General features: G+C 43.2%; 1 protein-coding gene across 1 annotated transcript in view; it reads right to left on the bottom strand.

Annotated features, from left to right (window-relative positions):
• LOC127585132 (protein mono-ADP-ribosyltransferase PARP6) overlaps window positions 1–18,480 on the bottom strand; it is a 122,652-nt gene that overhangs the window by 27,592 nt on the left and 76,580 nt on the right. The window contains exons 11-17 of the mRNA XM_052042314.1: window positions 16,811–16,864; window positions 12,545–12,640; window positions 11,109–11,201; window positions 8,669–8,794; window positions 6,532–6,597; window positions 3,359–3,426; window positions 223–271 (exon numbers count right to left, since the gene is read on the bottom strand). Of these exons, the coding sequence (XP_051898274.1) occupies window positions 223–271; window positions 3,359–3,426; window positions 6,532–6,597; window positions 8,669–8,794; window positions 11,109–11,201; window positions 12,545–12,640; window positions 16,811–16,864 (552 nt within the window). The remainder of the gene's footprint in view (window positions 1–222; window positions 272–3,358; window positions 3,427–6,531; window positions 6,598–8,668; window positions 8,795–11,108; window positions 11,202–12,544; window positions 12,641–16,810; window positions 16,865–18,480) is intronic.

The raw sequence follows: 18,480 nt of genomic DNA, 5'->3' as shown, positions 1-18,480 counted from the left end.
GAAGTCATGGCAGCACACACAGTTAGACTGTTTTCCCACACTACGCAAGCAATGAGGCAGTAGCACTACATGCTTCACCACTTTAAGTTGCATAATTCCATCAACTATTGTATCGTGATTTCCTGCAGAATAATTTCATTTTTTCACTTTACTGAGACCTCTGTTACATTTCTATCACACACAAACGCAGCCCGATTAATTTTACGGAATGAAACCACTTACTCTGCTGAGTGGAAGTTTCACAATGTGTGATCTGTTGCTGGAGATAATCCTTGGAAATAAAGAAGAAAGCATTGTTATTTTTCGGTGCATTTGCCCAGGCTATTTCTCTCCCTCTCCATCCCCTCTCTTCCTGCACCTGTTAACTAGTTAAGGTCAATGATTAATCTTATTGGGAAACTTTGTTGAAATTCATGTCAAATTTGGGAAGATGTAGAAATTCATCCTCAATCTTTTGCAGCAAGCGTGCTGTGCATTGAATCCTTCTTCTAAATTCAGTTCCGTTGAACATCAGTGAAAGTAAATGATGGTTGTAGAATTCAATGTACAGCTGCCACTATATTGTGTGTTTACCTTTGGAGACAAAGGGCACATTTCCATACACTTTCAAATTCCCACTGACAGAGGGACTATCTTATGATCTGTTTCCTTACAATTGACCTTGGACCCTTATTTAAGTTCAAAATAACATTCATTTACATAAAGAAAATCAAAACATATTGCAGATGCTGGAAGTCTGAAATAAATCCAGCAAATCTGTAAGTGCTCAGTAGGTCAAGCAGCATCTATTGAAAGAGAAACAGAGCTTGCGTTTCAATTCTGATGAATAGTCTGCAACCTGAACTGTTAGCTGTTCTTCTTTCCAGAGATGCTGAGAGTTCCCAGAATTTTCGAGAAGTTCCGAGGGACATGCTCGGCACAGCTTTGTGGGCTGAAGGACCTGAATTGTTCTGTAGGTTTTCTATGTTCTATGTTCTAATTTTCTGTTTTTATGCATTGATATAACACCCTTTGCAACTTCAGGAGCACTTTTCCAGCCCCAGAAATGTAATAACAGTGGCGATCTATGACTTTATGCAGGAAAGCTGATTTCGTAAGCAATGAGAGGCCAAAAGCTTGCTCTTTCCAATGCTGCGTTCCCACTGATGGACAAAACAAAGCAGTCAAATCGGCAATGCAATGACTCAAAACTTCAGATGTCCGCAAGACACTACTTTCAGGACTTTGTAGAGTCATACAGCACAAGAAACAAGCCTATCAATCCATTGAGTGTATGCCAACCATCAACCACCCATTTACACTAATAGTAACCTAATCCCATTTTATTCTCCCTGCATTCCCACAATGCCCCCTCCACTCCCAGATTCTACCACTCACCTACACAATTCAGAGTGGCCAGTTAACCTACCAACCATCTTTGGGATGTGGGAAGAATCCAGAGCACCCTGGGGAAACTCACAAGGTCACAGGTAGAAGATGCAAACAGACAGCACCTGAGGTCGAGATTGAACCCAGGTTACTTGAGGTGAGGGTCAGCAGCTCCACTTGTCCAGCTTTGCCACTGAAAGATTTGAATATCGTCTCAGAGTGGAAGAAGCTCTGAGGAAAACCTTTTGAGGGTTTCAATTCTTGACAATAAACAATGACCGCAAGAAACTGCAGAGAGTTGTGGACACAGCCCAGAGCGTTACGGACACCAGCCTCCCCTCCTTGAACTCTGTCTTTACCTCTCGCTGTCTTGGTGAAGCAGCCAGCATAATCAAAGACCCCACCCACCCGGGTCATTCTCTCTTCTCTCCTCTTCCATTGGGTAACAGAAGGCACGTACCACCGGACTCAAGGACAGCTTCTACCCCACTGTGATAAGACAATTGAACAGTTCCCTTATACAATGAGATGGACTATGACCTCACGATCTACCTTGTCGTGACCTCGCACCTTATTGCACTGCACTTTCTCAGTAGTTGTGACACTTTACTCTGTACTGTTATTGTTTTTACCTGTACTACATCAATGCACTCTGTACTGACTCAATGTAACTGCACTGTGTAATGAATTAACCTGTACGATCAGTTTGTAAGACAAGCTTTTCATTGTACCTCGGTACAAGTGACAATAATAAACCAATACCAATACATTGCACCACCTGTCCTGAGGGCCTCACCTAATGTAACAGATTTTACCCTCACAGGAAGGATAGTTTCTCTTGCCAGAGCACCCAAAGAGACTGGCTCACCTGGACTCACCTCTCCCCTGCCTGCGTATGCTCTTCCCCCTCCCCTGACCTCCTTATTCTGGCTTCTGCCCTCTTCCTTTCCAGTCCTGATGAAGGGTCTCGGCCCGAAACGTCGACTGCTTATTTCCCTCCACAGATGCTGCCTGACCTGCTGAGTTCCTCCAGCACTTTCTGTGTGTGTTGCCTGCTGAGATTTCTACTGGTTGGAAAATGGGATGCTCAAACGTTGCAGAGCTTATTTTAAAGTTTAATTAAATAGGAAATGAATTCATGGAAAAATCTAGTTTTTGTGTATGTGACCACAAGCACTGACTTTATGCAAATTCTCCCAATATTTTTAAAGCAGTTTTGAAATGTAATGACAATAATAAAACATTTCATGGTATTAATTAATGACTGGATACAGTATATAATCCATTAGTTTAATTATGGGTAGTGTTACGGTGAATATGAAAGAATTATAGCAAGTGTATGTAGAGAGATACAACATGAATAAGTACAGAAAGCAGACGCTTCTGACATGGAGAAATCGGCTCACGGACAGTTCTCAGGAATGGAACCCTTATGTAATCTAGGGACTGCCTGAATGTGTACTTTTGCTGGTAATTATCATTCTTGCTCTAATGGCACATTTTAAGCTTCCAAACGATTAAAAGCAACCTGCTAACGTTCCACCTACTGAGCATCATCAGGATGTCCTACCAATCTATACAGGCACCTACAATGCAACTGGATGCATTGTACTGGAGGAACTCGATGGGTCAGGCAGCACCTGTGGAGGAAATGGACAGTTGATATTTTGAGTCTGGGCTGTCCAGATGAAGGGTCTCCACCTGAAAGCTCAACTGTCCATTTCCCTCTACATGCTGCCTGATCCGCTGAGTTCCTCCAGCAGATTGATATTTGTTCCAGATTCCAGCATCTGCAGTCTCTTGTGTCTCTGGATTATTTCTCCTTTCGTTTAATATTACTGATACCATTTGAAGCTTGAATCCTATTGTCAACAATTTTCTCTGTACAAATAGATCATTTGCATTTTAAGCAGTGCATAAACTATTAATAAATATAATAGAAACATGTGTGCAATACCAGAAGAAACTACAACACACTGAACTGAGTTACCATTGCAACAGTGGGTGAGCCAGAGGGTCCAACTTGTCCATTTGTTTTTTGATTTCCAGATACGATCCCTGTAATAAATAATGAGGCAAGTGAAAGACTGTTGGGAAATCTTTGCACCTTTAGAAAGAAATAAATCCATTAGATCAGAAGGTAAAGGACAAGATTCAAGACTGGATCAGCCATAATCTTATTGAATGGTGGTATAGGTTTGAGAGGCTATTGCTCTTTCTCTGATGTTCACCTCATTGAACTGTTCTGCTTTTCTGTTCTCACTTTGTACAATCACATCTTTCCGGATGACCTGTCCTGGGTCCAGCACATAGATGCAATCACAAGGAAGGCGTGCCAGTGTCTTTACTTTCTTAGATGGTTAAGGAGGTTTGACCACTTTGCACTTCAATGGACTTTTTTTGTCCTAATTGTGTTCTTTCTTGTATAATTTTGTATAATTTATGTATAATTTACGCTTTTCTTGTGGGTGTTGTGTCTCTAATGCCTGTGATGCTGCTGCACCTGTGCATTCATGTACTTGTGCTTATGACAATAAACTCTGTCTTTGACTAATGTGGTAACACAGTACAGAACCCTAACAAGCATATACAGTTCACTACTTTCAGTCACCAAGAGGCACAGAGCGCAGAAACAGGCCCTTTGGCGCACCAAGTCCTCCACACCAACCATCAAGCACCCATTTACTACAATCCTGTGTTCTTCTCTCCACATACCCATGAACCTCTCCAGATTCTACCACTCACTAGGGGCAATTTACAGTGGCCAATTAACCGACCTACCATTCTGATGAAGGGTCTCAGACCTGAAACTATTTATCTCCACAGATGATGCCTCACCTGCTGAGAGTTTCCAAGATTTTCTGTTTTTATATCAGATTTCTAGCATCTGTGATTATTTTTGTTTATCATCCTACCAGCCCTCATGTCTTTGGGATGTGGGAGGAAACTGAAACATCTGGAGGAAACCCATGTAGTTACAGGGAAAACAAGCAAACTCCACACTGGGTTTGCAGCGCATTAAATTCCAGGGACTTGGGTTCGATCCTGGCATTGGGTGCTGGCTGCGTGTTCTCTCCTTGGGTGTTTGGGTTTCCATGGAGTACTCAGTTTCCTCAAAGGTGTACTGGTCAGATAATTGGCTGCTACAAATTACCACTTATTATAGGTAACTGGTAAAAGAACAAAGGGGAAGTTGATGAGCATGTGTCAGAGGAAATGTTACAGGGCTACAGGGGAATGAGACTGATGAGACTGCTCTGCTGGGAGTTGTCATGGATCTGATTGGCTGAATGGCCTCTTTTTGCACTGTAATGGCTCTATAAGTCTACCAATCTCAGATCTGCCTCATCAGCCATCTTCAGGTTCACAGGTGCGTTATTCCTTGGGGCGAAAATCACCCTCAGCTTTGAGGGATTGCTACTGAATGAAAATGAAAAGTTATTGAAAGAGAAAGCAATCAGGTGTTCCATCAACAACATCTCTTAAACTTAAGTGGCAAAGACAAATTTATCTTTGACATCAAGGAATTAACAGCTGACAGAAGAAGCCATGATGCCAATGGAAAATTTCCCAAGAAGGAAATATTCCAGCAAAAAGAAATTCTAGTAGATTTCTTATACGATTGCAACATTCTGCTGGAGTTTCAGCAGCACAGATGGCTGTGGTGTAACTGGGCAACTGCAGGAACAGAAGTACACGGAATGATCCAATATACTCAGCACCAAAGAATTGGTTCCATCAACCTGCCTAAAGACAAATATCCAACATGGAGCATAATTCATGAGAAAGATGAGCAGGGAGTCCACCTATTTTGCATGGTCCCAATCCATCCCCCAGGATCAAAAGATATAAACTTGAAACTCGGAAATGGTATCATGGATTCCCTTGCACCACACACAAGTCCATCTCCCACAGTCTTCCTCTCAGCCAAAGATAGAAGGAACATTCCTTTATCAAATACCTTGGTTATTCTTGGGATAATTTTGCAACAATCAAATTATTTAAAAATCCACTTTTTTTATGTTAGCAAAACATGGTGGGTAATTTTTGTATAGCAAGATCCCACAAACAGCATGGAGGTAAATGACTAGTTAATCTTTTTTAGCAACACAGTTTAAAAGACATGTTGTTCAGTCACCAGTATAACTCTCCTACTCAACCTTGGTTGTATCATGGGACCGGTCCCATTTCCAGAGAACAGATAGTCACAAGGCAGAACTCACTCAGAACAAGACTGGAGTGTCAACGAAAATTATCCAGTTGAGGCCAGAGCCGAACACAGAAGTTTATGGCAGTGTTGTCACTGAATTTAAGTTTGTAGATAGAGCCAAGTTTGTATTTGAATAGCTCAAGATTAAGGAATAAGGGATGACCATTTAGGGATTGGATGAGTCAAAGGGTTAAAGATCATTTGGGGAGTGTGGACCAATCCAAAGAGATCTGAGCCAAAAAGCAAGGCTTAATCAAGCTGGGTTTCTCTAATTGGAGAACATGATCCTTGATAATGCTGGATGGAGAACCATTGGGAATGTGACAGGCGCTAGGGGGACATCCTAGCAAGGAGCAACATTTGATATTAATGGTCATGAGGTTGAAAGCATCGTGAGTACATAACCAAGAGATCAATTACAAACTATTTCTTTGCATTCTAACATTTGATTTAGCAGACAATGCAGCTCAATATTGTTTTGTTAGTGTATCTGGTTTCCCACAGTAGACAGAATGAAATATCATAAAGAGTAGGTGAATTTCTTCTCTTCCTAATGGTTTCCTTTCATGGCAAGAACATTGAACTACTCAAAGCCTGGATGGTACAGGAGGCCAGCATGCTCCAGGATAATAAATGTTATTGGCTGTGGCTGGTACAACAGAACATTTTGATAGGATATGACCTGTCAATCAAAGATCAATCAGTAGTTTTAAACCTGCCATTCCATAGAAAATGCCCAACTCTTAAACACGATTGCAGTTACTAATTAATAGTAATCTCTACATGTGAAGCTAATCTGTGCTTTACCTCAGATATCATTGAAAATCTAACAACTTGCAAAATGTCTGTACTTTTGGATTTTAATTAAGCAAGTCTTTTGCCTATCATTATTTCCAGATTATCAATTATTAATAACACAATAGCAACTGTGTTCTATAGGCATAGTAACATACCTGTGTCATTTCTCTGATTGACATCACACTGTCCAGGGCTTTTTGCAGTCGCTCATAGTTCTTCTTCTAGAAGCGAGGAACAGGAAAATAATAAGACACACAATATAACAGTTCACAATGTCTTAAACTACCAACAACATCAAAGATGAGAAGAAATTCCCTCACACAAGATTTCAAATCATTGGAGACACAAGTGACTACAGATGGTGGAATCTGCAGCAAGAAACAAGATGTTGGAGGAATTCAACATGTCGGGCAGCACCTGTGGAGGGAAATGGATAGTCGACATTTTGGGTCGAGATCCTTCATCTGAACTGAAAGATAGAAGGGAGGTAGCCAGTATAAAGAGGTTGAGAGGAAGGAGTGGCAGGTGATAGGTGGATCCAGGTGAGGAGGGGCGGTAGGCAGACTGAGGAGGGGGGATGGGAAATAGTGACAGGGGCTGCGAGGTGATGGGTGGAGGTGACAGAGGGCTGCAGATGATGGGATCTGACAGGAGAGGAAGGTGGACCATGGAATTCAATAAGGGGGGTGGGGAGGGCAGATGGGAACAGTGGGGGGGGGGGGGAGGAACCCAGTGGAGGGAGTGTGCGGATGACGGGCAGATGGAGCGGGTGGAGGAGGGGGAAACAGGGTGATGGGGCTGGGCTGGGTGTAGGAAGAACTGGGTAGATCAGGGAGAGAGAGAAAAAACAACCGAGAAAAGGGAGCAGTTTACCTGAAATTGGAATCATTGTTGAAAACTGAACAATGAATCTTGGGGTACAAGGCAGGGAATGGGAAGCATTACTATTCCGACGCACGCAGAATCAAAAGGAACTCCTCAATGGCAATTCTTAAAATTCCACGATTGTTAGGTAGAAATTCTTCCAAACAAGAAATCATGGTCACAGTGTATCTTTCCCCATGTCTATTGGGGCTGCCAGTGGTGTTATTGTGCACAGGAATGGTTGTGAAGGCAAATAGTCTCTCTGGTAATACAGCACAGTTTAAGGCTGAGATTAATATGAAGTTGCTAATACTTGCTAAAAAAAAATTGAACACAGCTGCTAAAGCTATAAAGGCTTAGGAGGAGATTTTCACAAAACTACCAGGATTGAACAGGAATAGAAAATAAAAGAAAGGAAAATTAAGCAAATCACTGTCCTAAATTTCTAAATTCTCATTCTTCACTGTTAAGAGGTGCAGCTTGTGATTTGATCAACTGACTTCAATGTAATCGTTCACCTTACTGACCATGCTAGTGTATTAACATCTTTAAAAAATTGTTCTCTTTATATTTGCCCAACTTGAGAGGAAGGAATGGGGGCAAACACTCAGAAGACTGGATTAAAAGGGCCAAAAATCTCCTGCCTACAGTGGCTAAAAGATTTACAGGAGGTCAGAGAGGCACTCCCTGTCCCCCAGATGCAAGTTATCTATGATTTGATCACTGGAGATTGACACCATTCATTTTCTGTAAATGCCTTTCTTTTAAAGGCATGCTTGCCTTTATTACACGAGGCATTGAGTTCAAGAGTCAGGAAGTTATGCTGCAGCTTTACAAAACTCTGGTTCGACCACATCTAGAGTATTGCCTTCATTTCTGGTCACCCCATTATAGGAAGGATATGGAAGATTTGCAGAGGGTGCCAAAGTGGTTTACCAGGATGCTGCCTGGATTAGAGGGCATGTGCTATATGGAGAGGTTGGACAGGCTTGGGTTGTTTTCTCTGGAGCGGTGGAGGCTGAGGGGAGAGCTGATAGAAGTCTGTAAGATTGTGAGAGGTATAGATAGGGTAGACAGCTGGTATCTTTTTCCCAGGGTCGAAGGGTCTAGTACTGGAGGCCATGCATTTAAGGTGAAAGGGGGGTAAGTTCAAAGGAGATGTGCAGGGCAAGTTTTTGTTTTACACAGAGAGTAGTGGGTGCCTGGAATGCACTGCCAGGGGTGATGGTGGAGGCAGATGCAATGGAAGCGTTTAAGAGGCTTGTGGATAGGCACATGAGTGTGCAGGGAATGGAGGGATATGGACCTTGTGTCGGTTGAAGGGATTAGTTTAGTTAGATGTTCAATTGTTAGCTTAATTAGTTTGGCACAACATCGTGGGCCAAAGGGCCTGTTCCTGTGCTGTACTGTTCTGTGTAAATGCCTTACCTTGGGATTGAAAGCAAGTGTCTTGGGATCACTTGGGTCCACAACAGAAGGATAAGGCTCAAAGATGATGCTTTTCCTGGGTGACTCCAGAGCAGCTCGGCACATTGCCACCAATAGGTCCACTACCTGGAAGCAAAAATCCTTGGGATAGTTCTTTGCGTAGAATTCCCTATTTTTAGTTCAAACTCAACATTATTCATGGCTTCAAATGCTTTGATCCTCAACAATTTGAAGGAAAGTAATTCCTATGTACTGTAAAGAAGGAATTGAAAGAGGGGTAGCAGGAAATCTGCTTGAAGAGGAGGGGAGACACAAGTGGCCAGACTCGAAAAGCTAAACTAGGACCCAAGAAAGAAGAGGATCAGAGGTTGAGTGTTGCGAAGTCCTGAAAAGATTTAAAAGGCAAGACAAGAATTTCAGATAGACTGTCATGATCCACAGGAACTTGGAAAGGCTTGAGAGCTCTTGGGATGGATGGAACTGGGTCTGCTAACAGGAATTTTGGGAGCATTGTGGCTTGTATAGAATGGAAGCCCTCAAAGACACTGGTGGAGAGAACAAACCAGGAGTTAACAAAAACATGCATTCACTATCTTCTCAAATCATGCTGCTCTTCAAGAAGATCAGTTGTTCAGGAATTACCCCAGTCAGACAATTCCAGGTCTCAATATCTGCCTTTCAGTCCAGAATGAATTTATTTAATTAAGTTTAATTGCTACTGTGATGGGCATTTGAACTCAGTGATTACTAGTCCTGTGACAATTACCCATCTTTGGGAAGGCACTGGACCTTAAAAATAATTGGACTAATGCTCAGTTTATGATAGATGCCAAGTAGTCCACTATGAAGATGTCTCACTGGATGGTCCTTCGGGTAAAAATCCAAAACACAGCAAAATAATTCAGAGATTGCAGGTCCTCCCCAGGTTACGAATGTCCAACTTATGGACATTCTGTACATATGAATGAGTGTCGGGGATACCAGCAGGATGGATGGAGATGGATTGGTCGGCTGCTGTGGAGCTGTAGGCATCTTCTGCCGGGTGGGAATGGGGCATTTCCCTGTGTCTTCTCTCCCCACCACAGCTATCAGGGGATCAGGAGCTGAGAGGAGCCAAGCAGAGCCGGGAGGGCTGAGCAGACTCACTCGCTCACTCGCAGCTGCTCTTCCCGTGCCTGTGCGCTCCCCCGTCACCGCTGTTTCTGTGACCCTCTGCCACACACCGTGGCTGTTCATTTCCGACTGACAAACTGTTCGGTTATAAACAGTTCTCAGGAACAGTACCCTGTCGTGACCTGGGGGCTGCCTGTGCTGGAATACGTGATGTGTGTTATCAGTTTCATCCCATTTTAAGGAAATGGTTGGAGATAACTTCCTTCAGAAACTCGGGATTCATGACTTAACCTCCACCCCATCTTCCTTGAAGTACACTGATCGAAAGCCACCCTGGTTGAGGCTTTCTAATTGGCTTACTTTTTAATCTGCCAGTTAATTCAATACATGGAAAAACTTCCATTTTCTCAATTAAAGGTGTGTTTATTTGTGTAAAACTTTTAATTTCTCCCCAAGTCTCTTGGCCTGAAGAGGTTATGTCCCTCGCTGAGATCAGGCTCTGTGAGAGCCTGTTGCCCTCTGGTTTCTTGGTTGGGAAACTAATGTTGGTGCATGAGTGACCATGTGAGAAACACCATAACCGAGACCAATCAAATCTCGGTCGGTGGACCTCGAGCAACTGGTCGCACTCAGACACACTCAGCTGATGGAGACACAGGAGACTGCAGATGCTGGAATCTGGAGCAACAACCAAAATGCTGGAGGAACTCAACGGGTCAGGCAGCATCTGTGGAGGGAAATAGACAGTCGATGTTTTGGGTAGAGACCCTTCATATGGACTGAAAGATATCTCCCCTCTACTCTTTAGCATAATGCTATTACAGCGCCAGCAACCTGGATTCAATTCTGGCTGCTGTCTGTAAGGAGTTTGTACGTTCTTCCCGTGTCTGTGTGGGTTTCCTCCGGGTGCTCCGGTTTCCTTCCACATTCCAAAGACATACGTTTTCGGAAGTTGCTGGCATGCTATGTTGGTGCTGGAAGCATGGCAACACTTACGGGTTGTCCCCAGAACATTCTATGCAAAAGATGTATTTCACTGTGTGTTTCAATGTACGTGACTAATAAAGATATCTTATCTCTTTCAGTCCTGATGAAGGGTCTCCACCCGAAACAGTGACTGTCCATTTCCCCCCACAGGTGCGGCCTGACCCACTGAGTTCCTCCAGCATTTTGTTTGTTACAGTTAGCTGATGTTTTTGGCCATCCCAAGGTATTTAGCTCACTGGGAGTCTGATCTGTATGGCTCAGAATGATGGCCTTAATGTGGAGACACAGCAGGAGTCTAAACGCTTCTCATTTCTAGATCAGTTCCAGTTGGTTTACCTACCTCTGCTCCAGTGGCCACCTCTTCTGCTGCTCCAGACATCACTCCCAGTGTGTAGAATGAGAAAACGCAGAGCTCCCGTGTGCATACAGCAGGCTGGGGAGTAGCAGAGCAAAGAAAGAAAATGGTCAAGTCCGCTACACATCAACCTCCAGCTATCAGTAGGAGTGTCATGGCTTGGTTGCTCAATGCATCAACTTCAACTTATGCAGACAATGCACCGCTGTGGCATCTGCTCAGTAGGTCAACTTAAGAACAGAAGAAATATGAACAGTAGGCCATTCAGCCCCTCCACCCTGTTCTATAAGTCAGTAAGACCATGGCTGATCTACCTCAACACTATTTTCTTTCAATGTCCCTTGATTCCTCTAATGTCCAAAAATCGATCAATTTCAGTTTGGAATGCAATAGATGACAAAATGACAAATAGATTGGAGACACTTCGGAAACAGATTTGAAAAGTGGACATGGGAATGGAATTGTCAGGAGGTTAGGAAACAGTCAAGAGACCATTGTGGCTATTAACATGAAGCTGACAAAATTGCAGAAGTAAAAGCAACTGCTCAGAGCACCAGTTGCTAAGATATGGATGAAGAATGAGTTAAAATATCTCTGGGGTTAAGACCAAAACACATCTCGAAACTGTGTGCGCATGGGTTAGGTTGAGGGCATGTGTGGAGGTAAAAGTGTGTGTGTATGTACTGTTTGTGTGTGTGTACGCACGTGTGTGTGTGTGTGTGTGTGTGTGTGTGTGTGTGTGTGTGTGTGTGTGTATACAGTATATGTTAGGTCAAGGATGTGCGTGGAGGTAAGTGTGTGTGTTACACTGAGGGTGTGTATGGAGGTAATGGTGTGTGTGTGTGTGTGTGTGTGTGTGTGTGTGTTGTGTGTGTGTGCATATTACACTGAGGGTGCGTATGGAGGTAATGGTTTGTATGTGGGTGTGTGTGTGTGTACATGCACTGAGGCTGAGGGTGTGTGTGGAGGAAAGGTTGTATGTGTGTGTAATGCTGATGGTGTGTGTCGAGGTAGGGGTCTGTGTGTGTGTGGGTGCATGTGCATGTGCATGTAGTTGTGTGTGTACCAAAATGTGAGATTGTCTTTTTCTTGTCATTTTATTTTTGTTTAGAAATCACATAAACATTGATATATTAACCGAACTGTTCCCATATGCTACAAGGCTGAAGGTGTGAACATTTCCTGGAACAGATTCCTGACAATGTAGAAGAGACTGTGAGGAATGGTGTGCCCTCTGACCCTCCCTCTTCTGTGAAAGGACACTGGGCAAACTTTCACATGGCCAAAACCTCTGGCTATGTTTACAAATTTGGTGTTTGAGAAGGTCCATCACTATTCCAGAACTCCATGATCCTGCACTGAGTCAAAGCTACTCCACTCTATGTCTGTCAAACTGCAAAGACCAATTTGGTTATGCTTACCTTCAGCATTGAGCCATTCTGGAAGACATGTTGTTCATCACACACAACACAGTATTCATTCAGTGTGGGAATCCTTTGCTCTGCATACTTCATGGTCTGAAAAAAAAACGTGAAGATGTAAATGAATCTCCCCGTAATTAAGTGAATCCTTCAGGATACTCACGTAAGGGATGTGATGCATTGAATTGTTGTAACACACACAGAGGGGGACAAAGAGAAGCGTATTCATTGGAGACACATGAGACTACAGATGCTGGGATCTGGAGTAACAAACAATCTGCTGGAGGAACTCAATGGGTTGAGCAGCATCTGTGGGAGGAAAGGAATTGTCAACGTTTCATGTTGAAACCCTGCAATCAGCACTGATGCAGGGTTTCGACCCCAAATATTGACAAGTCCTTTCCTCCCATAGCTGCTGCTTGATCCACTGAGTTCCTCCAGCAGATTGTTTGGTGCTCTCTATTCATTTGGAGACTGCCAACAGAGTTGGAAACTCATGAAATTGGAGATAATGTTGAGGGAGTGGGCAATTGTTAAGGGAGCTGGAAAAAGAGGCAAGAATGTTGGGTTTGTATGTCAAGTGATAGGATTAACCCATGGTGTTCCACCAGGAATCTGGAAAAGACTAGCAGTTGGGAACCTTGCAATTTGTTCATGGGATATGGACATCGACAGTAAGGCCAACATTTAATGCCCTTCCCTGATTTCCCCTGAAGCATGCTGGAGTATTTCAAAGAACAATTGAGAATCAATCACATTGTTGTGGATCTGGAATCACAAATAGACCAGACCAGCCAAGTATGACGGTTTTCCTTTACAACAGGAAATCAGTGGACCTGGCCTTAGAAATTCATCTCTGGTGATAGTATAAACACGTCTAATCAGCACACGGTACTCTGTCTCTGAAATTCATTCCTTTGATTCAACGTATTGATTTTCAGAGTCAGAACACAACACATTGACATCACATCCAATCGCTCCCCAAATCCCCCAATCCAGGCAACATCCTGGAGAATCTTCTCCGAATTCTCCCTGGAGCGACCACATCCTTCTTATAGCGGGGCAACCAAGAACTGCACACAATACTCCAAATGTCGTCGAACCAGTGTTTGTGAAGTAGCAACATGACATCCCAACTTTTACATTCTGTGCCGCGATCTATGAAGGCGAGTATGTCATATGCCTTCTTCACCATCTTCTCGAGGGTTTGGCCAGTTGAAAGCCAATACAAAGATGGTAATGCTCACCAATTTAAAGCAGACTTGCTTCTGGTATGTCATTAGATGTCACCAGCAATGTTTACACGTGCAACCATTGCCCAGTGCTGCTCTCCACTTCACCAGCCACAAGGAGATAGGAAACATCTAAGAGGAGTTGGAAGGAAAGCAGACAAGTTGGGAAGAATTAACTGTCACCTGCAGCTACACAGAGGCAGCTATTGAAAGACAAGGACTCCAATTACTTATATCTTGTCATTGAATATAGCAAGTTCATTAAAATGTTTAAAGACAAAATACTTTCATGTTGCCACACATTGAAGGATGATCTATCCTGGGCCCAACACGTTGATGCAATCATGAAGAAGGCACGCCAGCGGCTCTGCTTCATTAGGAGTTTGAAGAGGTTTGTTATGTCATCAAAGACCCTTGCAAATTTCTACAGATGTACGGTGGAGAGCATTCTAACAGGTTGCATCACCGCCTGGTATGGAGGCTCCAATGTGCAGGATTGAAAGAGGCTGCAGAGGGTTGTAGACTCAGTTGGCTCCATCACGGGCACAAGTCTCCCCACCATCGAGGACATCTTCAAGACGCGGTGCCTCAAGAAGGCGGCATCCATCACTAAGGACCCTCACCACCCAGGACATGCCCTCTTCTTGTTACCACCATCAGGGAGGAGGTACGGTTCACACTCACCAATTCAGGAACAGATTCTTCCCCTCTGCCATCAGATTTCTGACAGTCCATGAACCCATGAACACTACCTCGTTATTCCTTTTTTTTTGCACTGTTTATTTATCTTTGTAACTTATAGTAAATTTATGTCTTCACTCTGTACTGCTGCCGCAAAGCAACAAATTTCACGTCATACAAGTCAGTGATAATGAACCTGATTCTGAGTCGTCCCCTCTCAACAGCAATCTCTGAGAAGCTCCAGGTGCTACAGAGTTCTGCCTCTCCTCTTACGTGATTCCTATCTCCCTGCAGCTGGTGAATGGAGACAATCTCCAAGGGACATAAAAGATTTTGCAACCAATACAAGTTTTTTTGTTCCTCTGTCCTATTTACAGATTTCACGTTTTGTTACAGATGCAAGGCAGATGTTGCAATCACAAGACTGCTGACCCAAAGGAAATGGTGTGTACTCATCAACATCCAGTGACCTGGAATAATGATTCAGAAGTACAACTTAAAGTATGACTGCACCAACTGGGAATTTAAATTCAGTTGATCAGATATTTGGAATAAAAAGTAATAATGTTGATTATTAAAGTACCAAATGTTATCAAAGCCCATCTGTTCCACTAATGCTATGCTTGCCTGGGCTGCCAATACGTGACTCTATACCCGTAGATAATTGGTTGACTCTTTACTGCCTCTTCAGATGGCCTAGTCAGCTATTCTGTTCAAAGGGATGATCAATAATTGTTAGTCATCTCATCGATGATATAATCTCATGGATGGTATTTATTGACATTTTTAAAACTTAATTTTTAAAACAATCATCCCATCCAAACTCAACATCAAGCTTCAGGACCTGGGCCTCTGTACCTCCCTCTGCAACTGGATCCTTGACTTCCTCATCGGCAGACCTTAATCAGTGAGGTCTGGTAACAACATCTCCTCTTCACTGACCATCAACACAGGTACACCTCAAGGCTGCATGCTTAGCCCCCTGCTCTACTCCCTATACACACACAATTGTGTGGCTAAGCACAGCTCCAATGCCAAATACTAATTCGCCAACAACACCACTGTTGTAGGACGAATCACAGGTGGCGATGAGTCAGCGTACAGGAGCAGGATAGGACGCCTGGTTGAGCGGTGCTGCAACAACAACCTCTCGCTCAATGTCAGTAAAACTAAAGAGATGATTGTTGACTTCAGGAAAGGGAAGAAGAGCAAAGATGCGTGCTATGTGCCTGTGATGCTGCTGCAAGCAAGTTTTTCACTGCACCGGTGCAAACATGTACTTGTGCACATGACAATGAACTCAGCTTTGACTTTGACTTTTATTTCGAGGAAGCACATGCTGAAAGGGTGGGGGAAGTAGAATAATTCTATAGTTAAAATTGGACCAATAATCACAATATTACTGCATTCAGTTCTTCCAGCTACCATTGAGCAGCAGGTACAGAAGCCTGAAGTTCCACACCACCAGGTTCAGGAACAGTTACTTCCCTTCAACCATTCAGTTCTTGAACCAACCTGTACAACCCTAATCACTACCTCAGTATAGCGACACTATGAACACTTTGCACCACAATGGACTGTTTTTGTTCTCAATGTGTTCTTGTTAAAATTGTGTACAATTTATGTTTAATTTATGTTTTTTCTTGTGAATGCTGCTTATCTGATGCTATGTGCCTGTGATGCTGCTGCAAGTAAGTTTTTCACTGCACCTGTGCATACGTGTACTTGTGCATATGACAATAAACTCGACTTTGACTTTGAACTTTGTTAATCCTTTTCAGTGTGGCAAGAACTCTTTCCCTTCCTCTAACAGTCTGAGGATGAGGTCTCTGCCCTCAGCAGGGTACCAGAAGAGACCATAAGGGGATACTACAAGACTCAGTCGGATTAAAGACATCTGTCAATCACGCCCGCAGGCTACACCCTCTGTGGGAGTCCAATTGACTTTCTAACGCAGTATGTACAATGTAACCTTTCACCATTTTCTCACTTCCAGGGAGAAATAATCCTGCTTTTATCAGAAGACTTTGCTATGGTTTTGTTCACAAATTTGGTTTGCTGCAGTTCGGAGAGACTCTGCTTCAACTGACTAATTTCCATTTGCTAAGTAAACAGATTGCTTCAAGTCTTTCTCTGCCCCAAACTCACTGGCTGCAACAATGATGTAACATTCACTTTACAACTGTGAGGTCTTTTTTTGTTCTTACAGCATTATAATTCGTTTCTTAATTTCTAGTTCATTAACTTGTAAATAAAAAGCAACAGAGAAGATCAGAAAAAGATAGGAGGCATAAAAACTGCAAGAATGCCCACTATGTTTAATTAACTGGTTACACGATTTCCTTGAACTTACCTGTACAAGGAACCCATATTCTAGCGTTGGAATGTTCTTACAATGACTCCCAGCCTATGGATAAATTGCACAAATAATGGAGAATTAGTAAATAATAAATGAATAGTAGTCCCAGTGAACTGAGCAGTGAGGCTCTGGTTTTGTATAACTGCAGTCAAAAGTAACCACTTTCAATGAATACTCCATCACAGATCCAACTAGTAAACTCACCGCTCTGAAACTATGTGGGAAGAAATAGGCACTGCCGAATTGATCAGCACAAGGAAAGTATGCCTATTTCAAGTGGAACTGGAAGTTTAAAGAATCTCCACTTCATGCATCTAATAAAGTTCAAACTGTTACAAACAAAATATCCAAATACTCAGAATGCTATTTGAAAGGCACGGTGGGGTGCCACTGTGGCACAGCTAGTAAAACAGCTGCCTCCAGGCTCCAGCGACTGGGGTTCAACCTTGACCCACCCCAGACCCTTCCACCCCCCACCCACATTCTTGTCGTCTGTATAGAGTTTGCACGTTCTCTCTGTGACCAAGTGGGGTTCCTCCAGGTGCTCCGTTTTCCTCCCACATACTAGGGATGTGCTGGTTGACAGGTCAATTGCCATTGTAAAGTATCACCTAAGTGCATGGTAGAAACTTGGGGGGAGTTGATGGGAATGTGGGGAGAATTGGTTACAAGAAAAATTAGCAGGGGAATAGAATTGCTCCGAGACCCAGCATGGACTCGATGGACCTAATGGTCTCCTTCTGTATGACAGTATTTGAGACGTTCACTTCTGTTTTTTGTTGACTTCATAGAGTTATAGTCATTCAGCATGGAAACAGGCCCTTCAGCCCAACTGGTCCATGCCAACCAAGATTCTCATCTGAGCTAGTCCCATTTGCCCAAATTTGGCCCATATCCTACTAAACCTTTCCTATCCACGTACCTGTCCAAGTGTCTTTTAAATGTTGCTATTGCACCTGCCTCAACCACTTCCCCTAGCAGCTCGTTCCATATACTGACCACCCTCTACATGAAAAAATTGCCCCTCAGGTTTCTATTAAATCTCTCCCCTCTCAACCTAAACCTATGTCCTCTAGTTCTTGATCTCCCAACCCTGGGAAAAAGACTGTGCACATTCACCCCATCTATTCCCCTCATGATTTTATACACCTCTATAAAATCACCCTCATTCTCCAATGCTCCATTGCAATGACAGACAGTGCCAGCGACCCGGGTTCATTTCTGGCCACTGTCTGTCAGGAGTTTGTACGTTCTTCCCGTGTCTGGGTGAGTTTCCTCCGGGTTCTCCAGTTTCCTCCCACAATCCAAAGACGTACAGGTTAGGAAGTTGTGGGCATGCTATGTTGGCGCCAGAAGCGTGGCGACACTTGTGGGCTGCCCCCAGAACACTCTACGCAAAAGATGCATTTCATTGTGTGTTTCGATGTATATGTGACTAATAAAGATATCTTATCTTATTCACTCAAAGCCTAACTAGAGTAGAATGCCGATAATCCCCCACCCTCAGACTTTGTGATGCAGATTTTCTGGACTATTGGATGTTACTCCAATTAATACCCCAACACACTGTTATTTCACTTTTTTTAAGATATGACACAACAGTATAATAAATTTTCCAGTGAATCCAGTTTGAAGGGAGTGGGTTCACTCTGGTATCAGAATAA

Source organism: Pristis pectinata, chromosome 32, assembly GCF_009764475.1.
Source record: "Pristis pectinata isolate sPriPec2 chromosome 32, sPriPec2.1.pri, whole genome shotgun sequence".
NCBI lineage: Eukaryota > Metazoa > Chordata > Chondrichthyes > Rhinopristiformes > Pristidae > Pristis > Pristis pectinata.
The sequence above is the reverse complement of the archived record's forward strand: the minus strand, read 5'-3'. Positions and strand labels throughout refer to the sequence as shown.